Source organism: Pseudoliparis swirei, chromosome 23, assembly GCF_029220125.1.
Source record: "Pseudoliparis swirei isolate HS2019 ecotype Mariana Trench chromosome 23, NWPU_hadal_v1, whole genome shotgun sequence".
Lineage (NCBI taxonomy): Eukaryota > Metazoa > Chordata > Actinopteri > Perciformes > Liparidae > Pseudoliparis > Pseudoliparis swirei.
The window spans coordinates 3,485,713-3,510,754 of NC_079410.1; the positions used below are offsets into that span (position 1 = coordinate 3,485,713).

A 25,042-nucleotide genomic window follows, 5' to 3' on the forward strand; every position below is an offset into this window, starting at 1 on the left:
TCCTTTATCGCATTATTACACACACACACACACACACACATCTGGAGGCCTGCTGAGGTGCTGTCATCCTCCGCATACCTGATTTTTTTCTTTCTTGTGGGGGTGGAGGGGGGGGGGTGGATACAAATTAGAACCAACATAGAGGGGAGACATCACTAAGTCTTCCCCCCCCCCCCCCATCCTCAATCAAGTTTTTTCCTCTTGTTTTTGGTCCTCGCCCAAACGCAACCATACGGTTCCTACCGCGTCCCCCTCCTCATCCTCCTCCTCCTCATCCTTCTTCTTCTTCTTCTTCCTCCTTCCCCCCGTCCTTCCGCTCGAGCGCGTCCCGTTTTTTCGGTTTGGTTTGGTCCCGCCAATTTTCAAATATTTACTTCCTGTACATCAAGAGGAAAGGGGGTCCCCCTTTCATGGAATGCGGAAACATGGGTCTGTTCGACCGCGGAGTCCAGATGCTGCTGACCACGGTGGGGGCCTTCGCGGCCTTCAGCCTCATGACCATCGCGGTCGGCACGGACTACTGGCTGTACTCGCGCGGCACCTGCCGGAGCAAGTCCATGAACGAGAACGAGACCAGCAAGAAGAACGAGGAGGTGATGACCCACTCGGGCCTCTGGAGGACCTGCTGCCTGGAAGGTGAGGAGGACACGCATGTGTATTGTGTGTGTGTGTGTGGGGGGGGGGGGGGTCGCGAGGTCATTTTAAAAAAGAGGTAAAATACTAATTACGCTGCAAAAAATATCGTGACTCGTTTTAAAAAGTGAATTTTTAAGTTTATAAAGTGTGAAAGGTCAAAACTTTTCCCATATCTCTGCAACTGTGTTTTAAAAAAAAGGTGAAATGGGAACGCATCCATGTTTGTAAACTCTTATATATGTTTTTTGTTTTTTTTGGGACGACCCTCACAAGGTCATTTAAAAAGAGGCAAAATACTAATTACGCTGCAAAAAATGGCGTGACTTGTTTTAAAAGGCAATTTTTTTGTTGTTGGCACGAGTTTAAAAAGTCTGACAGATCAAAACTTTCCCACTTAAATTCATATCTCTGCAAATGGGAACGCGAAACTCTTATATATGTTTTTTGTTTTTTTGGGACGACCCTCAAGGGTCACAAGGTCATTTAAAAAGAGGCAACATGCTAATTACGCTGCAAAAAATGGCGTGACTGGCTTTAAAAGGTGGATTTTTGAGTTTACAAATTCTCACAGGTCAAATATATTAATATATTCATGTTCAGGGCTCAGAGGTGAGGACACAGAGGTGCTCTGGAGGAGCAGCTTTCAGTTCTGGACCTTTTAAAAAAGATGTAAAATATAAATCTGAGGCTGGATTATTGAAGACAATCATAACTACACAATGTGTGTTGTTATTTGTGTGTTTTTGTTCCATATTTTCTCTTTTCCAGTAAAATAGTGCACAGCGTGACCTTTAACTCCTTTAATGAATCAAACTCCACCAGATTAATCACATTTCTGGTGAAAAGGACACAACAACAACAACAACCAAAATATTAACTAATTAATTAAAGAGAAAAATCATAATTCTGCTTCCACAATTTATGTTTTTGTGCATATTTTCTTTACTTTTTACATATTTTCCAGGAAAGTACTGCACAGCGTGACCTTTAATTCCTTTAATGAATCAAACTCCACCAGATAAATAACTTTTTGGGTGAAAAGAACACAACAACAACAACAACAACCAAAACGCGTAGATATGGGCCGTGAAGACTGGACCTCTGCACCTGGATCCAGACCCGTCTGGTTCTGCTGGTGCCGGTTCCGGGTGAAGTGGGTTCCCCGCCACCCGGAAACTCTTCCTCCCGTCAGACGTGGAAAATATGAAATATGAAATTTGAACATATTCAGGATCCACCATCATACGAGAGGAGAGAGAAACGGGATGAGAGAAGACGAGAGGGTGTGGCAGGGGGGCGTCGTGTGACCTCTGAACTCTGACGTCAGACTGTCGGACGGAGGCGGGGCTTGTTCCGGTGGAGGCGGGGCTTGTTCCCCGCGCTCCTCAGCCCGGCTGGATAACTGCTTTGAAGTCCACTTTATGTTTTACAGCGATAAAGTTTAAAATGACCGTGTGCAAACTACCTCGTTCAGGCCAGCGACTCCCAACCTCGGGGCCGGGGCCCTCCGATGGGTCACGACCCCTCAGTTGGGTCACGACCTCTCAGATGGGTCACGGCCCCTCAGATGGGTCACGGCCCCTCAGTTGGGTCACGGCCCCTCAGTTGGGTCACGACCCCTCAGATGGGTCACGACCCCTCAGTTGGGTCGCGACCCCTCAGAAGGGTCACGGCCCCTCAGTTGGGTCACGACCCCTCAGTTGGGTCACGACCCCTCAGATGGGTCACGGCCCCTCAGTTGGGTCGCGACCCCTCAGTTGGGTCGCGACCCCTCAGTTGGGTCACGGCCCCTCAGTTGGGTCACCGAGACTCCACGAGGAAGACCAGGCACAGTTTGAGTTGAAGAGGAAGTCAAATCTCAACGTGGCGCGTTATGAAAACAGAATTGTGTGTGTGAGTGTGTGTGTGAGTGTGTGTGGGTGGGTGTGAGTGTGTGTGTGAGTGTGTGTGGGTGGGTGGGTGTGAGTATGTGTGTATGTGTGTGTGTGAGAGTGTGTGTTTGAGTGTGTGTGCATTTACTTACTGGGTCAGAAACGTGTGTGGTTCTCTGGTATGTGTGGTTCTCTGGTGTGTGTGGTTCTCTGGTGTGTGTGGTTCCCCGTGGCTCCATGGCCCCGTGGCCCCGTGGCCTCATGGCTCTGTGGCCCAGTGGCTCCGTGGCCCCCTGGCTCCGTGGCCTCATGGCTCTGTGGCTCCGTGGCTCAGTGGCCCCATGGCTCCATGGCTCCGTGGCCTCATGGCTCTGTGGCTCCGTGGCTCTGTGGCCCCGTGGCTCAGTGGCCCCGTGGCCCCGTGGCCCGTGGCTCAGTGGCCTCATGGCTCTGTGGCTCCGTGGCTCTGTGGCCCCGTGGCTCAGTGGCCTCATGGCTCTGTGGCTCCGTGGCTCTGTGGCCCGTGGCTCAGTGGCCTCATGGCTCTGTGGCTCCGTGGCTCTGTGGCCCCGTGGCTCAGTGGCCCCATGGCTCCGTGGCTCAGTGGCCCCGTGGCTCTGTGGCCCGTGGCTCAGTGGCCTCATGGCTCTGTGGCTCCGTGGCCCCGTGGCTCCGTGGCTCCGTGGCTCAGTGGCCCCGTGGCTCCTCTTCTAGTATTCTGCTGTCAACGTCGAGGATATCTTTTAAAGTGTGCACAAAAAGCCTGTGAGACGTGAGCGAGGGCACAGAGAGCCCTCTGCTCTCCTCCAGGTGTGGCCCTCTGATCTGAGACATCCATCTTCATTCAGTATGAGTCAGGGAGGAAGAGGAGGAGGAGGAGTGTTACGAACTCAGACACTTAGGAAGTAGGACCCAATTGCACGACCCGGGAGACAGAGATAAAGTATTTGTAAGTACTTTATTTTTCAGTTCTGCAGTGAACAAAATGAAAGCGCTCACGTAGTGAGGGATCAAAAACTTTTCAAGAGCACAAAATAACCCGACCTGATCATGGCAAAAGACCAGACGAACTGACAAGGAACACTGGGAGACAGGGGAATTTAAGCACAGGGTAAAGACACAGGTGGGACCAATCAGGGGCGGGGCTGACACTGATGAGCATAGGAGACAGGTGTGATGACAGGTGAAAACAATCAGGAAGCCTGGAATGAGAGAAAGCGAACATAAATGACATGAACCTCTCTAGCATATCTGTCGGTGCACAACAGTACCCCCCCCTCTAGGGCCAACTCCTGATGGCCCAGGCTGATTGTAAAAGTCGTGGATAAGAGTCTTGTCTACGATAAATGAAGCAGCTATCCAGCTTCTAGCCTCAGGACCGTAACCCTTCCAGTCTACCAGGAATTGCTTGCCCTCCCTATTACGGACCTCCAGTAGCTTACGGACCTTGTAAACGTCACCCCCTTCAAAGAACTGGGGCGGTGGAGGGGGCGGGAACAAGTGTGCTCTCACACACCGGCTTGATTTTACTAACGTGAAACGTTGGGTGCACTCTCAAGGTCCTGGGAGTTGCAAGCGTGACGCCGGGTTGATGACTCTGGACACTGGAAACGGACCCACAAATCTCGGAGCCAGTTTCTTTGAGGCGACATGGAGTGGTAAGTCCTTGGTAGAGAGCCAAACCTTTTGGCCTGGACTGTAGGAGGGAGCGACCCTGCGATGAACGTCCGCAACAGCCTTCATCCGAGCTGAACTGGAGAAGAGACTGGCGAGCACCAGCCCAAACTCTGCGACAACGTCTGATCATGGCATGTGCCGATGGAACCATCACCTCTTCCTCGTTGTTAGGGAAAAGTGGAGGCTGGAAACCATTGACACAATGGAATGGAGAGAGACCTGTGGCCGCCGGTAGGAAGGGTATTGTGGGCAACCTCGACCCATGTGAGGTGGTCACTCCAGGTGGTCTGGTTCCGGGAGACGAGACAACGTAGCGTAGTCTCTAGTTCTTGGTTCAGACGCTCCGACTGTCCATTTGACTGAGGGTGATATCCTGATGACAGGCTGACGGTGGCACCTATGAGTCGACAAAACTCTTTCCAGAAAGCGGAAATGAATTGTGGACCCCTGTCGGAAACAATGTCATTAGGGAATCCATGGATCCTGAATACGTGATTCATCATGACCTCTGCGGTGACTTTGGCAGAGGGAAGCTTGGTCAATGGGATGAAGTGAGCCATCTTTGAAAATCGATCAACCACTGTTAGAACCGTAGTCTTGCCTCTGGATGAAGGAAATCCTGTCACAAAATCCATCGAAATGTGTGACCAAGGACGGTGGGGAATCGGCAGCGGCTGGAGCAAGCCCATCTTAACTTGAGATGAGGTCTTATTACACGCACACACCGGACAAGCCGCTACATACTCTGCCACATTTTTCTTCATGGATGGCCACCAGAAACGTTGTTGAATCCTGAACATTGTTCTTGCTACTCCCGGATGGCACGAAAGCACAGATGAGTGAGCCCAGTGGATGACCTTGGAGTGAAGAGCCTCAGGAACAAACAGCAGATTGTTGGGACACTCGCTAGGTGCTGGATTCATGACATTTGCCTCTTTAACGCCTGACTCCACTTGCCAGGAAAAGGCTCCGATCACACGGTTAAGTGGAAGGATGGTCTTGGGCTCTACCGCAAGTGGTTCGGGATCGTAAAGACGAGACAAAGCATCGGGTTTTTGATTCTGAGACCCGGGACGAAAAGAGAGTGTGAAGTTGAATCTACTAAAGAAAAGTGTCCACCTGGCCTGACGGGAGTTGAGACGCTTAGCCTTTCTTATATATTCTAGATTCTTGTGATCTGTCCAGACTAAAACGGTTGCTCTGCACCCTCTAGCCAGTGTCTCCATTCCTCGAGGGCAGCTTTTACAGCTAACAGTTCCTTGTTTCCCACGTCATAATTCCGCTCTGCCGTTGTCAACTTCCGCGACAGGTAAGCACATGGATGCATTTTGTTGTCTTCTGCAGAACGTTGAGACAGTACTCCTCCAATTCCCTCATTGGAAGCATCCACCTCGACCATAAACTGGCGCTGGGGATCTGGAATGGTGAGTATGGGAGCTGATGTGAATCTATCTCTGAGAAGTTGGAAAGCGAGATCCGCCTGGGGGGTCCACTTGAAGGAACCTTAGGAGAAGTCAGAACATGCAGAGGGCAGCAACAGAACTGAAATTCCTAATAAACTTCCTATAGAAGTTAGCAAATCCTAGGAACTGCTGAACCTTTTTCCTGGAGTCTGGTGTGGGCCACTGGGATACTGCACTGATTTTCGCAGGATCCATTTGGATATGATTAGGTGAGACTATGTATCCTAAGAAAGACACCTCTTCTGTGTGGAACTCACACTTCTCTGCCTTGACATATAGCTGATTCTCCAGTAGTTTCTGCAAAACCTGGCGGACATGGTCAACATGAGATTTAGCGTCTGGGGAGAAAATCAGTATGTCATCCAGATACACAAACACTGAAATATTCAAGAATTCCGCAAAACCTCATTCACAAAAGCTTGAAAAACAGCCGGTGCATTGCACAGTCCAAAAGGCATTACCAAGTACTCATAGTGACCATTCTGAGTGTTGAATCCAGTCTTCCACTCATCCCCTTTTCTTATTCTAACCAAGTGATATGCATTTCTTAAATCCAACTTGGTGAATATCTTGGCCGTTTGAAGCAGTTCAAAAGCAGATGACATGAGTGGCAGAGGATAGCGGTTCTTCACCGTAATGTCATTTAGTGGACTGTAGTCTATGCAAGGTCTCAGAGACCCGTCTTTCTTTTCCACAAAAAAGAATCCCGCTCCGGCTGGAGACGATGAAGGACGGATAATCCCTGATTTGAGTGAAGAGGAGATGTATTCCTCCATTGCTGTTCTCTCAGGTCTCGAAATCGAGTAAAGTCTCCCCTTGGGAATGGGGGCTCCCGGTAAGAGATCAATGGGACAGTCAAAATCTCGGTGAGGAGGTAGCGACAAGGCTTTAGACTTGTTAAACGCTTCCTTTAAATCATGGTAACAGGAAGGTACTTTCTGTAGATCAGGATAGTCAGGGTGATCTATAATGATCCTACTAGAGTCTGTTGGTGCATTAACAGGTTGCGAAAGTTTACACCTGCCCTTACAATCCTCTCCCCATTCCTTAACTTTCCCTGAAGGCCAGTCTATGTGAGGATTGTGGATCTTCAGCCAAGGAAACCCCAAAATAATCGGGTACTGAGTCGACTCAAAAATATGAAATTGCATGCTCTCGGTATGGTCCTTATTTATAATCATCCGTATGGGCTCAGTGCAATGGGTAACTGTGAACAACAAGTGGCCGTCTAAGGCACTGGCACTAACAGGATGAGATAGCGGGACAGTTTTTATTTTTAGCTGTTTGACTAGGCCCCAGTCCATAAGGCTTTCGTCAGCCCCTGAGTCTATTAACACACCCTGGTCAATGGTCTGATTGTTAATACAAATGTCTACCTGAGTGACAGGTCGAGGAGGGAAGTCTGCGGGAAACTTGCTCACCAGCGCCCTCCTTTTGACTGGTGAGCACGATCTTTTCCCGGGCATGAAGCGAGTTGATGACCCGGCTGGCCGCAGTAGAAACAGCAACCCTCCCGTAGACGGCGCTGCCTCTCCTCCAGAGAAAGCCTGGTTCTTCCAAGCTGCATGGGTTCACCGGAGTCATTCGGAAGTGTAGTCCTCTGATGGTCCGGTAACATGAGCTGGAAATCCTCAGCTGGCGGCGCGACCCTCCGAGGCGAATTCTGGAAGCTGGGAATAACATCTCGGTTGCGTCGACGCTCCCTCTCTCTTTCCCGAAGACGGTTATCGATCCGGATGGCCACAGCGATGAGGGATTCCAGATCCCGGGTGTCTCCAGTGGAGCCAGCTGGTCCTTTATCGGTTCCGAAAGTCCTGTCATGAAGGCGTCACGAAGAGCCGGAACATTCCATCCGCTGTCCGCTGCTGCTGTACGAAACTCGATGGCATAATCAACCACCTGACGGTTGAGCTGACGTATTTGAAACAGTCTTCTGCTGGCCTCCGTAGCAGGCGATGAGTGGTCAAAAATGCGGCTCATAGTCTCTATGAAATCGGCCAATGAGTAACATAGTTCGGTGTCTCTAGACCATTCTGCAGTAGCCCAGGCTGCAGCTCTTCCCGTTAAATGAGACACAATAAACGCCACTTTACCATGCTCAGATAAAAAGGCTCCTGGGTGGTGTTGGAAATGCAGATCACACTGTACCAGAAAGGCTCTGCAATTCGAAGAGTCTCCGGAAAATCTCTCCGGAAGAGCCAGCCGTAAAGGGGAAGAAACAGCCTGACCTGGGTAGTCAGCTGGAGTACTGACAGGCAATCTCTCAGCTGTGGATGACGTCACCGGAGGAGCAGTCTGTTGATGAGTGAAAAAATTATTCATTTGGGCAACCAGTTGTTGCATCTGTGTAGATAATTCTTCCTGAACCCCGGCCTGGCGTCCTCTCAGCTCTTGTATTTCCTGGCTGACTTTGTCCAGCTTTTCCTCGTGATGAAAAATCGTCACGCCCTGTACCGACAGAGCGGCGTGAAGCGTTCTTGGGTCGGCTGGGTCCATAATGGTCAGTTCGTTCTGTTACGAACTCAGACACTTAGGAAGTAGGACCCAATTGCACGACCCGGGAGACAGAGATAAAGTATTTGTAAGTACTTTATTTTTCAGTTCTGCAGTGAACAAAATGAAAGCGCTCACGTAGTGAGGGATCAAAAACTTTTCAAGAGCACAAAATAACCCGACCTGATCATGGCAAAAGACCAGACGAACTGACAAGGAACACTGGGAGACAGGGGAATTTAAGCACAGGGTAAAGACACAGGTGGGACCAATCAGGGGCGGGGCTGACACTGATGAGCATAGGAGACAGGTGTGATGACAGGTGAAAACAATCAGGAAGCCTGGAATGAGAGAAAGCGAACATAAATGACATGAACCTCTCTAGCATATCTGTCGGTGCACAACAAGGAGGTGTGAGGCGGTGGGGGAATGGTGGGCCCGTGTGATGAAGAAGGGCTACTCCGGCGTGTGATGAGGTCGATGTGCTTCTTCATCATTTAAAGCTCATTTTCTCATCTTCAAGTCGTTTTCGTGGATCTGGAGCTCAGCGTGGGGAAATGTTGCTCGACATAAAAATGTTTGTCCGAGTGTGTTAGCGCGTCGTTAATTAAGGTTAGCACAACGCTAAGATATCTACGGGCGGATGCTTTCGTGTTTTAATGATTGTAACTTTCTAAAAGACAGAAGGAGGAAGGAATAACATTTGGTTCTGAGAAAATATGAGTTAATATAATAGTTAACTATCAACAAAGTGAGTTTGAGTTCCCTTGACAGCTAATGTGCGATCTTCAATGAGCTTTTATTGTGAAAGGTGAGAATGGAATGGGCTGGACTACGCGGCTGTTTTAAATATGTCCGCTACTCGCGTTGTGATTGGTCGACGCCTTTCTTTGGGCTGAGAAAAGCTCCAAAATAATATATATATATATATTTATTTATATATGTGAATGTATATATATATAAATATAAATATACATATATATAAATATACATATACATATATATAAATATATATATATAAATATATATTGATGTGTGAATTAAATGACGTGAAATAAAAAAACCAGGATTGGTGAAACCCTTCAGACTGTTGATTTAATTTGAGTTCAATCCCTGGAAAGTATTTTTTATATTAAATACACTTAGAGATTATCTAGAAAAATGCACTTTCCTTTATCAATATTATATATAAATATATAAATATATATTTTTAGCTAAAATGGCTCCCGCTGCTGCTGTCGATCACCACAGTTCACACACACCGCCTCGTGAGTTTATGTATCACCTCGTGGGAGTATCAATGCAGCGCACCTTTGAAACACACACACACACACACACGTGGGAGTATGCTGTGTGTGTGTGTGTGAGTGCTTTTGTGTATTCTTGTGTGTGCAGCAGGATGAGAGGCGGGCCTCGAGATAAAAAAGCAGATAGCAGAGCGGGGGTGGGGGGGGGGAGAAGGGGGGGTTAGTCTCATAGACCAATCAGATGACGACTACCCGGCTGTAGCACGCCAACCCCCGGCCTTAAAGTGGCAGTACGTCGTATTATGACACACCGTGTATACATATTCAGGGGGCCTCGCTGCAGCCACTTGTCGGAGTAGAAACTGAACCTACATCGCTACTACCCCCCCCCCCCCCCCCACACACACACACACACACACACAGCACCCCCACCCCCACACACACTCTATTGCACTGTCACTCTGTCCTGCAGCGGACGATGGATGGGTTTCATTTTGCCCTCCGCTGAGACTGCAGACGGTTCGCTGCCTGAAAAAAAATCTGAGCGTTTTATTGGTCTGCAGCTCGGCCTCTCTGTGGCTCCACTGAAGGCACAGATGACACACCGGGGCATTACTGGATTAGACCGGTTTGAGACTCTCATTTGTCATAATTCTCGGGCGACGGCAGATACCCGGGTATCGGTGCGGAAGCATCGATTGGGTTTGGACTGCAGCCTCGGGCCTGTTGGGTTTGGTACCAGCCGCACGGAAACAAATACGTTACTGTTTATGTATTTATAAGTTTATGAGAACACGTGGCGTCACAGCTTGGAGAACAGGTGTCTTGGGAGTACAACGATGACGTCATCGGTTCATCTGGAAGTTCACAAACCACCGCTTGTGACTATTTAATCTATTTAATACGCTTTTTAAGGTACTCAAAGACACTTTACTTTACATGTTACATTCATACACCAGAGAGACAGCTACAGGGAGACATGCAGGTCCATATCTATCTCTTATTATCTATCTCTTATTATCTATCTCTTATTATCCATCTCTTATTATCTATCTCTTATTATCTATCTCTTATTATCTATCTCTTATTATCTATCTCTTATTATCCATCTCTTATTATCTATCTCTTATTATCTATCTCTTGTTATCTATCTCTTATTATCTATCTATGATTATCTATCTATGATTATCTATCTCTTATTATCCATCTCTTATTATCTATCTCTTGTTATCTATCTCTTATTATCCATCTCTTATTATCTATCTCTTATTATCTATCTATGATTATCTATCTATTATTATCTATCTATTATTAAAAAGTGTCTTAAATAATTCTGAATAAAAGAGGAATTGTTGAACACCGGTTCCATTTATCCCCCAAAAGACGCTAAAAAAGACTCTAAAAAAGACCCCCAAAAGACCCTAAAAAAGACCCTAAAAAGACCCCCAAAAGATCCTAAAAATACCCTAAAAAGACCCCCAGAAGACCCTAAAAAGACCCACAAAAGACCCTAAAAAGACCCTCAAACCTTTAAATAATCTGCTGGAATCATTTGTTTAAAAAAAGCATGATTGTGAAACTTTATAAAGTATTTTGTCCCATAAAAATTGTTTTTAAACTCCTGAACCAGACCAAGTGGTTGTAGACTATTTAAATTCCCTGTCGGTGTTTCCATGAGGGACGGACCGCTATTGTATGGTTGTGTGTGTGGGAGAGGACGCATCCTCTGGGAGCCACGAATCCATCCCATAATCGTCCTGTTGGAGTTATGTACAAAAACACGTCGTGTTGAAAATGAATTGGGGTGAAGAAGAAGTTTTTGGATCATATTTGGATTTAATACTAAACTTCAATGTACAAACTTTGATGTTATTATTATGTTATATATACACACACACACACACACACACACCAATCCCCCACCATCACAGTCTATGAAGAGCCACAGGTATGGGTGGGATCATTATTATGTAGTAACTGAAATGCTTTTATTTTTTATTTAAATTTATAGCTGTGGCTCTTCATAGACTGTGATGGTGCGGGCAAGTGTTGTGTGTGTGTGTCTGTGTGTCTGTGTGTGTGTGTGTGTGTGTGTCCAGCCTTGATTTACACATGTATTTCTAGCTGCATGTTGTGTTGTATGTTTCTCCAACATGACCATATAGAACAAATCAATAACTCACCCGGGGCGAGTGTGTGTGGCGACGCAGCAGACCGTGACCGGTATATATTTTATATATAAATATATTTATATATATCTATAATATATATATATATATATATGCATTTCTATATGTATATTTATATATATATTTATATATATGCATTTGTATATATATATATATATATTTTCATATACAGTATATTTATATTTATAAATATACATATATATATTTATATTTATATATATTTATAAATATGCATTTCTAAATATATATATATATAAATACACAGAATATTAAGTATGAACTATTTTGAAGAATAACATAAATAAAAAAGCCAAATGTTCTCTGATTGTATTAGTAAAACAATTATTATTATTATTGTTATTATTGTTGATATTATTATGATTATTATTTTCAGTTTTCATTATTCTTTTTCGATTTTTCTAGACAGAAAGATAAATTGAAAAGACCGATCGATAATGAAAACTCATCCAAGTGGACGAAGCTCGTGCAGCCGCCCAGAGGTCAAAAGGTCAAAAGGTCACGCGCATCACTTGTGTTCTCTCTGCTCCCATTGATCAAAACAAATGTCCGTCTCCCTTTAAAAAAGAGAAGAAGAAGCGAAAGTTTCCACGGTAAAGTGTTGCTGAGTAACCACTCTCCGTCTCCGGTGAGATTACACTCTGATTACAACACAATTGATCCTCTCACGGTGGAAAGTGTAATTACTAGCGGAACCCGATCTCTGGTGGCATCGCGGGCCGAGCTCCTCTCCCCGGAGTAAACCATAATTAACTGCGAGATACAATCCATTCATTTTAAAGAGGTGCAATTTCTTTTTTTCATTTCTTTTTTACGCCATTTTCACCGAGAGAGGAAGTAGAATTAATCGGTGGCGTCCGACGAGGTTCATTTGCGATCCATTACGGCGAATACACACGGCGTCATCTCAGTTCAGGAAAGTGTACTACATTTTTCCGAAAAAAAATTAAATATATTTTATATATATATATATATTTATATATATATTGAATATATATATTGTATATATATATTTATTAGGGCTGTCAGCGTTAACGCGTTAATCTATGCGATTAATTTGGCCGCGTTAACGCACTAAAATATTTTAACGCAATTAACGCAACTTTGTTGACTTCCGGTGTGCGTTGGAGTTGTTGCACTCCTGTGAGTGTCAAGCCGCGGCAGTCCGCCTCCTTCCTCCGGTCTGCTCCTCCATATTCACAGAGAAGCAGAGGGCGACGTGTCGGTGACGCGGGGCGGAAGGTGAAGGGGACGTTTTTTTTTCTTCTCCGCCCCGATGCGCGCGCAGACACGCCGGCATGGAGCTCTGCGGCGCGCGGGACGGAGAGAGAAGAGTGACCGACACGTGGAGACAGAATGACATGCTGCTGGAGAGACGACCAACAACAGACGTTTAGTTTAATACAAGAACAAAGACGTCTTTAAGGAAAGAACCGTACGTTACTTCTGCTGTAATCTGGCGCGATAGAGAACATGACAGGGGGGCGGGGCCTCACCCTGATAGAATGGTGGGGAAAACACTGGGATGTGTCACATGCAAAAGCCTTTAAAAGGTGAATTTACATGTGTTTGTAAAATCGAGAAAATGAGCCCAGACTCCAGAGGGTTAACATTACATATTTGTCAGTTTACCAAGGCCACTGGTTCTGCTGCTGTTCAGTGTTAAAGATGACAGGACCAATCTAATACACCTTTTCTTACTAATCTGAATGTTTCACTGAAGAAACAATTTATCATCCACAATATTAAATACCTCACTGACACTTTATAGGTAGGAGCCTCTTTGAAAACACAGCTCTGTGTGAAGTTTTGTCTTTAAAAAATAATACAATTAAACGCTGTCTGGAGGGATTACTCGTTCATTTAGAAGATTTAGACTTTCGAAGAAAAAACCCCTTTTAATCGCGATTAATCAAAATGTGCGATTAATTAGTTAATTTTTTTTAATCGATTGACAGCCCTAATATTTATATAAATGTATATATATACATTTATCAATATATATATATATTTATATAATATATATATTTATATAAATTGACATAAATAAATAGATCATTATATAAATATATTTATATAAAACTTAATTTTGGAAGTTAATTTAACTTACATGTGCTTATGAATTCAAGTTCAATTAACTTCAATTAATTAATTAATTAATATATATAGATATATTTTATAGATATATTTATATAAATGTATATATATATATCTATATATTAGATATATATATATATACATTTATATAAATATATCTATATATATAGATATATATAGATATAACTTAATTTAACTTCCATTTGCTTGTGAATTTAAGTTGAATTAACTTCAATTAATTAATTGCACTGTGGGGACAACAAATGGCGCTGTGGGGACAACAAATGGCGCTGTGGGGACAACAAATGGCACGGTGGGGATGGCAAATGGCGTGGTGGGGACAACAAATGGCACGGTGGGGACAACAAATGGCGCGGTGGTGACAACAAATGGCGCGGTGGGGACAACAAATGGCGCTGTGGGGACAACAAGTGGCGCGGTGGGGACAACAAATGTCGCTGTGGGGACAACAAATGGCGCGGTGGGGACGGCAAAACAGTCGTAATGAGACCGAATCCCTCAATGGCGGCCGCCTTAAACCCGTGTGAGAGGGAGATGAAGAAGAGGTGGTCGCAGACGGACGTTTGGGGGTTTTGGGTTTTATTCTGGTGTTCGTGAGCCGGCGGCAGCGGATCGGGACGATGATGTCATCTCAACCTGGAAGTCGGTTATTCGCGTCTGCGTTCCGAGACTCGGAGACAAAGCATCCTGACGACGACGCTGATTTTATTTCATTAAATTTTTTTTATTTAAGACAACGAGCGCTCCCTTAATCTGCAGATCGGAGCGGATCAGGGGAATTCATCGAAAGGAAGTCGCCGCTGTTGTTATCGCCGCTTCCTGATGTAGGCGAAGGTGTTGCTAAGTCCACTGAGGAGGAGGAGGAGGAGGAGGAGGAGGAGGAGGATGTAATTTCCAGGCGAGCATGCTGCCTCTCTCCTCCTCTCTTCTGTGCTGTGTGTGTGTGAGTGTGTGAGTGTGTGTGTGAGTGTGTTTGTGAGTGTGTGAGTGTGTGTGAGTGTGTGTGTCTGTCTGTGTGTGTGTCTGTGTGTGTGTCTGTGTGTGTTTGTGTGTCTGTGTATGTGTGTGTGTGTGTCTCTGTCTGTGTGTCTGTCCGTCCGTGTATGTGTGTGTCTGTGTGTGTTTGTGTGTGTGTGTGTGTCTGTATGTATGTGTGTGTGTCTGTGTATGTGTGTGTGTGTTTGTGTGTGTGTGTGTTTGTGAGTGTGTGAGTGTGTGTGAGTGTGTGTGTGTGTCTGTGTGTGTGTCTGTGTGTGTTTGTGTATCTGTGTATGTGTGTGTGTGTCTCTGTCTGTGTGTCTGTCCGTCCGTATGTGTGTGTCTGTGTGTGTGTGTGTGTGTGTGTGTCTGTATGTATGTGTGTGTGTATGTGTGTGTGTGTGTGTGTGTGTGTGTGTGTGTCTGTGTGTGTGTGTGTGTGTGTCTGTGTATGTGTGTGTATGTGTGTGTCTGTGTATGTGTGTGTGTGTGTGTGTGTGTGTCTGTGTGTGTGTCTGTGTATGTGTGTGTGTCTGTATGTATGTGTGTGTCTGTGTGTGTGTGTGTCTGTGTGTGTGTGTCTGTATATGTTTGTGTGTGTCTGTGTGTGTGTGTGTCTGTGTGTGTGTGTGTCTGTGTATGTATGTATGTGTGTCTGTATGTATGTGTGTGTGTGTCTGTGTATGTGTGTGTGTGTTTGTGTGTGTGTGTGTGTGTGTTTGATGAAAGCTGTTTTATGGATCCTTTGAATAGATTTTCCCAAATTGCTGAACGATAAAATCATAATTGGTCTTCATCTCGTCGGCCGCTGTAATATTTCGTGTTTCTGTAAAAACAAAAGTGTGGTGGCTCTTCATCCGGAGCGTCCTCCTCCCGTCTGTGGCGTGCTCGTCTTCGTGTCCTCAACTAAACGACCTTGACAAAGGTCACTTGACAAAAATGGACATGTGCGTCTCGTCGGCGTACGGATTCAACTCAAAGAACACGGAGGTCACGCTCTTCTCCAAACGCCGCACCGCACACGGGCTTCACTCACACTGTTACGCAACAGTTACGTGTCCTTCTATCTCTCTTTTATTTGGGGGGGGGGTGGGGCGTGATATTACATTTTCCAACGACGCAGGGACGGATGGGAAGGGGAATGAAAAGAGGCAGAGAGGAATCATCTGGGGAGAAAACCGCGTTCAAGACAACATCTAATATGGGGGGGGGGGGCAGAACACACACACATAGAAACACACACACACATATACACACACACATATACACTCACACACATATACACACACACATATACACACACACATACACACACATATACATATACACACACACTCACACACATATACACACACACATATACACACACATACACACACACACACATATACACACACACGCACAGCAGCGGGTGAATTCATGCTTCCATCCATCTCACCGTCTTGCCTGCCGTCTCCCTTTGCTTTTGCCTTCCTCCCCTCCTCCTCTCCTCCCCTCCTCCCTTCTTCCTCCCCTCCTCCCTCCTTTCAAGCATGCCGCGCCGCTCACCGCTGCAGCAGGGCGAGAGATGACATGTGGACACTCAGTGAATTGCCAATCGCCACCGAGAGAGAGATAGAGAGGGAGAGAGAAGAGAGAGAGAGAGAGAGCGAGAGAGAGGAGGCGGTTTGACGCATCTAGACTGCAACCATTGGCTTTTTTTTCCTACATTAAAGATTAGAAGAAGAAGAAGAAGAGAGAAAAAAAAGAACTGCAGAGAAGCACTACACTGAATACTGGATGTGTCTCCCCCCCTCCCCCCTCCACCCACCCACCACCCTCCCTCCTCCCCACTTCGCTCCTCTGACCCTCTCTCACCCTCCTCCCTCCCTCTCACACATACTTTCAGCTCAGGAAGAGAGAAAAAAAATCAATAGCCACAAATTAATCATTGTGCCTGGGGCAAGTCCAAAGGAGGGGGGGGAGGGGGGGGACAAAAGGTATTAAGAGAGATTTCTCCAGACGTTAAGAATTTAGGGATTGCGCAACCACTGTAACTTTTGAGTCTACCTTTCTTTTATTACTTTTTTAATAATGATCATTCTGTGTCCGTCTTTATTTGTTCACTCGGCAATTCTTGTCTGAAAAGGTGCTTTACCAACAAACAGTATTTTATTAAATATATAATATTTGTTGTCACTATCATTTGTGAAACCTCTGGTCACGTGATAATAAACGGTATAACCCCGTCTTCATTTTCTGGAGTGCAAAAATAAAACACTAATCCTCAATTTTATATTTTCACTATATATTTACTATACCTCTACTATATCTCTACTATATCTCTACTATACCTCTACTATACCTCTCCTATACCTCTACTATATCTCTACTATATCTCTACTATATCTCTACTATACCTCTACTATATCTCTACTACATCTCTCCTATACCTCTACTATATCTCTACTATATCTCTACCATACCTCTACTATACCTCTACTATACCTCTACTATACCTCTACTATATCTCTACTATACCTCTACTATATCTCTACTATACCTCTACTATATCTCTACTATATCTACTATACCTCACCTACTATATCTCTACTATATCCTCTACTATATCTCTACTATACCTCTACTATATCTCTACTATATCTCTACTCTACTATATCTCTACTATATCTCCTACTATATCCTACCTATATCTCCACTATATCTCTACTATACTCCACTATATCTCACTATATCTCTACTATATCTCTACCATACCTCTACTCTACTATATCCTCACCATATCTCTACCATATCTCTACTATGCCTCTACTATCCACTATATCTCTACTATATCTCTACCTATATCCTCTACCATATCTCTACCATATCTCACCATATCCTCTACTATATCTCTACTATATCTCTACTATCCTCACTATACTCTATATCCATCTACTATATCTCTACTATACCTCACTACCTATATCCTACCATATCTCTACCTATATCCTCTACTATATCTCTACCATATCTCTACTATCTCACCATATACCTACTATCCCACCATATCTCCACTATACCTCTACCTATATCTCTACCATATCTCTACTATACCTCTACCATATCTCTACTATATCTCTACCATATCCTCACCTATATCCTCTACTATATCTCTACTATACCTCTACTATATCCTCTACTCATATCCCCTACTATATCTCTACTATATCTCTACTATATCTCCTATACTACTGTCCACCTATATCTCTACTATATCTCTACTATACTCTACTATATCTCTACTATATCTACTATACCTCTACCATATCTCTACTATACTATATCTCTACTATCCTACTATATCTCTACTATACCTCTACTATACATCTACTATATCTCTACTATATCTACTATACCTCTACTATATCTCTACTATATCTCTACTATATCTCTACTATATCTCTACTATATCTCTACTATACCTCTACTATACCTCTACTATATCTCTACTATATCTCTACTATACCTCTACTATATCTCTACTATATCTCTACTATACCTCTACTATATCTCTACTATATCTCTACTATACCTCTACTATATCTCTACTATACCTCTACTATATCTCTACTACATCTCTACTACATCCCTTCTATATCTCATTCCTGTCCAGGATCATAAAATAGACAACGACATTGTTCGGGGCTCATCACAGACTTCCTGTTACCTTTTAAAACGCTCCCCTGTGCAACAAGCAGAGAGCAACTACAGTTCCCATGAGCCTCTTAGATCAAACAAACATTTAACATAAAATGAGTGAATTAAATAACATCTCAGCAACCTGAACGATGACGTTATAAAGCTAACGCACATCACGTGTTCATTGTGACACAACGTTATCTGACAAGTTAGCTTAGCTTAGCTTAGCTTAGCATGAAGCAGTTTTTTCTCTGGTCCCTGAAGGCCCCTTTCACAACGATGAAAAGAAACACGGTCAAATCTTGTAACCAGGTATTAATCTTTCATTATATAAACTATTAATAATCTAGATACAAAATTAAAAGGTTTATCTTCTTCGGTCCAACAGATGGAGCTTTAATGTGACGTCTCTCTCTCTCTCTCGCGGTCACATTATAATTTCTATTTCGCGCATGAGTCAGTGCGGAAGTTCAAAGCCTTGGATGATGTCATAGTTTTTACACACGAGGAAGCAACGCTGACTGTTACTGGAAGATTATGTAGCGTCACAAACATTTAAATGCATCAAGTCGAGCTCATGTTTTGGGTTTCTCAGCGTTAAGGAGCTCTCACGCACTTTCCTCCAGTCTCTCTCTCTCTCTCTCTCGCTCTCTCTCGACAGTTTCGGGATATTTTACCAAAGCCGCTTACAAAGGAGATGGAAAAAGCCAAATAGTTGAGATGTGAGTGCCGCTGTCACACGGCGGATATTCAAAACGAGGTCGTTCATGTTTCCATAGAGACCCGCGATCCCAAATAGATGAACCGGTTTCATGACGGTGACAGTAGGAGGCCGAGATGTTGGCCTGCGCTCTGGGAAAGCCTCTCTCTCTCTCTCCCTCTCTCTCTCTCTCTCTCCCTCTCACTCTCACTCTCTCTCTCTCCCTCTCTCTCTCTCTGTCTCTCGCCCCGTCTGACCAGAAGGCCGTGACGCACTCGGCTGCAGCGCCGCTGACTCACCGGCTTCCTGTTCCTGGATCTGTGAGATATCGACCCGCAAGCTTTTTTCCCGCCTCGTCTCTCGGTGACCCGGCGTGACCCGGTGGCGTCCGGGAGACTTCCCCTCCCCCGGCCTCCGCCTTGAGACTCGAGCGGGGCAACGCGATGCTCGTCTTTGTTCCGACTTTGTTTTTTTTTTCTTAGAATTTAATGACTTTCAAGAGCCGTCAGTATGAATATCTCAACCAGGAGGTTAATTAGACCAGTGTGTGTGTGAGAGTGTGTGAGAGTGTGTGTGCATCTCTTAATCTGTCCACGGCTAATCTGCCGCAGGACAACTAGCATCATATCTTTGCTCTTTACTATTCGATGGCCACCTGTTTCCTCCCGTTACTGACCGCCTGCTGACTCCTCCCACTCTGGAGGGCGACCAGGGGAAATACAGCCGAGTGCTCCGGCCACCTCTGCTCTGCGCCTATGGAGACACGGTGGAGGTGGAGGTGGAGGTTGGGTGGAGGTGGAGTGGGGTGGAGGTGGGGTGGAGTGGGGTGGAGGTGGGGTGGAGTGGAGGTGGAGTGGGGTGGAGGTGGAGTGGGGTGGAGGTTGGGTGGAAGTGGGGTGGAGGTGGGTGGAGGTGGAGGTGGGGTGGAGGTGGGGTGGAGGTGGAGTGAGGTGGAGTGGAGTGGAGGTGGAGTGGGGTGGAGGTGGAGGTGGGGTGGAGGTGGAGTGGGGTGGAGGTGGAGTGGGGTGGAGGTGGAGTGGGGTGGAGTGGGAGGTGGAGTGGGGTGGAGTGGGGTGGAGGTGGGAGGTGGAGGTGGAGTGGGGTGGAGGTGGAGGTGGAGTGGGAGGTGGAGGTGGAGTGGGGTGGAGGTGGAGGTGGAGTGGGAGGTGGAGGTGGAGTGGGGTGGAGGTGGAGGTGGAGTGGGAGGTGGAGGTGGAGGTGGAGGTGGAGTGGGAGGTGGAGGTGGAGTGGGGTGGAGGTGGAGGTGGAGTGGGAGGGGGTAAATGAGAGCTGTCTGCTGTGGTGTGTGACGGGGAACCCGACAGATGGTTCTGGCGTTGCGTGTCGGGTCCATTCACGGAGAGCCGCTCTCACACGCCGACATATGAATAATAATCATGTCTTCAAACACAAAGACCTGGCCTGACTGTCCCATCAGCGGCGGCTTAATGTTTATAAAACTCATTTTAACGGTTTTATAATGATGGTTCCTGTTAATGTTGAAACCACTCGGTTTTGTTTGAGGGATTATAATCTGGGGTCAAGTTATGGGAAACTTTGTTGACTAAATGTATAAGTGTCATGGACACATCATCACCTGACCTCTGCAGGCACAATATATCTCTACTATATCTCTATTATATATCATCCATATTGTTGTGTGGGGCAGCAGGCAGAGTTCTCAGAAAACACACAGAACAAGCAGAAAGACACAAGCTAAATACACTGGGAAACGAGACACAGGTGGAGACAATCAGGGCGTGGCTGGGATCAATCAGGAACGAAACAGACAAGCACAGGGAAGGAAGCGCAGGGAAACAGGAAACGAGACAGGGACTTCAAAACAAAACAGGAAACACTCCAAATCATAACACATATATCCATTATATCTCTACTTTATCTCTACTATATATCTTCTATATCTCTACTTTATCTCTACTATATATCTTCTATATCTCTACTACATCTCTACTTTATCTCTACTATATATCTTCTATATCTCTACTTTATCTCGACTATATCTCCATTATATATCGTCCATATATCCATTATATCTCTTCTATATCACTATTATATTTCCACTATATTTCTACTATATATCTTCCAAATCTCTGCTATATCTCTTCTATATCGCTAAAATTTATCCACTATATTTCTTCTATATATCTACTATACCTCTACTATATCTCTACTATACCTCTACTATATCTCTACTATATCTCTACTATATCTCTACTATACCTCTACTATACCTCTACTATATCTCTACTATACCTCTACTATATCTCTACTATATCTCTACTATATCTCTACTATATCTCGACTATATCTCGACTATATTTCTACTATATTTCGACTATATATAAAGCGGCAAAACACTCATGTTGTCTATTCTGAATATGAATATTACCCGTATCTTCACGCCCCCCCTTCCTGTCCTCCTCGAGACCTGCGCCTTGTATTTAGCTCCGCCTCCCGAGCAGTTTAAGGGTCAGGAGTCAGCCCTGAACGAGGGAACAATGCACATTAAGTTCCTTCAGCGTATAGAAAAAGAGGAGGCTAATAATAGAGCCTTTTGAGGAGAGGAGGAGAGGAGTCGAGGAGAGGAGGAGGCAGATACGGCGAGGGGGTTTCTAGCCTCCCCTGAGGGTTCTTCCTTCCCATTGCTCCTCCACCAACACATCATCTCGGGGGCAGACAGACGGACATCGTGACCTTCAGGGGGCAGAAAGGAGCGTCTGTGTTTTCCGCCTGACACCTGTCAATCATCCTCCGACGAGCCCGGCGGCCTCTATCAGCCTCCATCAGCCTCCATGAGCCTCTATCAGCCTCCATCAGCCTCCATCAGCCTCTATCAGCCTCCATCAGCCTCCATCAGCCTCTATCAGCCTCCATGAGCCTCTATCAGCCTCCATCAGCCTCCATGAGCCTCCATCAGCCTCCATCAGCCTCCATCAGCCTCCATCAGCCTCTATCAGCCTCCATCAGCCTCTATCAGCCTCCATCAGCCTCCATCAGCCTCCATCAGCCTCTATCAGCCTCCATCAGCCTCCATCAGCCTCCATCAGCCTCTATCAGCCTCCATCAGCCTCCATCAGCCTCTATCAGCCTCCATCAGCCTCCATCAGCCTCCATCAGCCTCCATCAGCCTCCCGCCGCACCTGCAGCTGCCGCACACCTGCAGCAGCTCCTCCGCGGGCGGAGACGTCTCTGACCTCGTGTTCCACTGAAGACGAGACAGGAGAGCTGGACGTGAGGAATGTCTCTCGCCTGTTCTCTCATATCTGAATCCCCTCTTCTCTCTCTCCGTGACTCATCCTGCACTCGGGGGTGGACACATAACACACGAATGCATAAATTACGTCCAATCAAACGCGATCTGGAGAAACCGACTCGCCGCTCTCTCGTTCGGGGGGAAGCGGAAACTTCTCGTGGGTTTTCTTTCAACACTTTTTTACAATACAGCAATTCTGTAAGAGGAGTCACTGTGTCAACGCTTAACTTAACCTCCTGGTACCTTCAAATGTTCTAACATCTTTTACCCTCGAGGTCAATTGGACTGCAGCTATTTAAACATCTGGAAAATTATTCTAATTCCAATTAGTTCCCATGTTTAAGTGTCAGATACTTAATGTGTGTTTGTTGATACCTAAATAGACCTTAAATAAAATAGTGTGTAGAAGGCTGCTGTGTAAACTTGTGTGAACTATCTGTGGTTTACTGGTTTGTGTTCGGGCCTAAAACCTCTTTGAAGATTTTTTAAATTGCATGTTATCGTTATATTGACCTCAATATCATCCAAAACAACCTAAACCTATAAAATAGGTCGATAACATGTTGATATTTCAGCCTGGGGGTCAAATAGACCCCAAGAAACACCGATGTGAACTAGTAACAAAAAGAAAATCATGTTAATTTTATATTTACCCAGTTTTCACTCTTTAGATCAGGAGAATTCGTGAAATATGAAGCAAAACAAATGATGTCGATCATTATGATGTCGATCATGTGTTTTGAGACTTGAAACATCGAATGAGGTCAAATTGACCCCGAAGGTGACGGGAGGGTTAAGAGGAAGAAGTGACGATGGCGGATTGTTCCGGGAGATGTGGGTTTCGTTGGAAAGCTCACACAGATATCCCCGTTGTTCAGAACGCTCAGGGTGGCGTCTCAACAGCCACCCTGAGCTTCAGCCTCGTGGGGCGCTGCGTCTTTAAGGCTCCTCCGTCACAACAATCATGTGTTCAGAGGCGGAGAACATCTGTTGTGTGTGTGTGTGTGTGTGTGTGCGTGTGTGTGTGTGTGTGTGTGTGTGTGCGTGTGTGTGTGTGATGGGAGAGACGGGGCCTCCCTGCCTTAGCGGGGTCGTTACCAAGATGAATATAGTGATCATAAGGATGAATAAGGATTAGGCCTCTTGTCACTGCTGCTGGGGGGGGACACACACACACACACACACTAATACATAACACACACCTAATACATAATACATAATACATAATAATTACACACATACACACACACACACCTAATACATAATTAACACACACACATAATACACAATAATAACACACACACACCTAATATAATAATACACACACCAACACACACACACACACACACCTAACACACACCTAACACACACACTAACACACAATACACACACAATAATATAATACACACAATTTAATATACACACACACTAATAATACACACACACCTAACACACACAATACACACATACACATACACATATAATTAATACACATTTAATACACACACCTAATAATAATACACATAATTAATATATAATTTAATATAATATACACACACCTAATAGACACACACATTATAATATATATAATAATACACACACCTAATAGGACACACACCTAATTAATATACATATAATAATAATATACATAATACCTAATAATACACACACCTAATAGACACATACACACCTAATAGATACACAATTTAATAGATACACACCTAATAGATATATACACCTAATAGACACACACACCTAATAGACACACACCTAATAGATACACACACACCTAATAGACACACACACTTAATAGACACACACACACTAACAGACTAACACACACACCTAATAGACACACACACACTTAACACACATATACACACACAATAGACACACACACACCTAATAGACACACACTAATAGACACACACACACCTAACAGACACACACTAATAGACACACACACCTAATAGACACACACTAACAGACACACACAATTTAATACACACACACTAATTTAATAGACACACACACACACACACACCTAATAGACACACACACCTAATAGACACACACACACCTAATAGACACACACACCTAATAGACACACACCTAATACACACACCTAATAGACACACACACCTAACAGACACACACACAATGACACACACACACCTAATAGACACACACACACCTAATAGACACACACACCTAACACACACACCTAACAGACACACACTAATAGACACACACACACACACACACACACACACACTAACAGACACACACACATAACACACACACCTAATAGACACACACACACATACACACACACCTAATAGACACACACCTAATAGACACACATAGATACACACACACACACTAATATACACACACACCTAATAGACACACACACCTAATAGACACACACTAATTTAATAGACACACACTAACATACACACCTAATAGACACACACACACTAATACACACCTAATAGACACACACACACACACCTAACAGACACACACACTAATACACACACTAATAGACACACACACACCTAATAGACACACACACACTAACAGGCACACACCTAACAGACACACACACACACACACCTAACAGACACACACACACCTAACACACACACACACCTAACAGACACACACACCTAACAGACACACACACACCTAACA

At 44.8% G+C, this 25,042-nt stretch overlaps 1 protein-coding gene across 2 annotated transcripts in view; it reads left to right on the top strand.

Moving 5' to 3' along the window:
* cacng2a (calcium channel, voltage-dependent, gamma subunit 2a) overlaps nt 1-25,042 on the top strand; it is a 58,471-nt gene that overhangs the window by 126 nt on the left and 33,303 nt on the right. The window contains exon 1 of one of the 2 annotated variants that reach the window (XM_056407119.1): nt 1-636. This exon is cut by the window's left edge and continues 126 nt beyond it. In XM_056407119.1, coding sequence (XP_056263094.1) covers nt 411-636 — 226 coding nt within the window. In that variant the 5' untranslated portion in view covers nt 1-410. Of the gene's footprint in view, nt 637-5,386; nt 5,609-25,042 lie in introns of those variants that run through there. The other variant, XM_056407120.1, reaches the window with a different exon arrangement.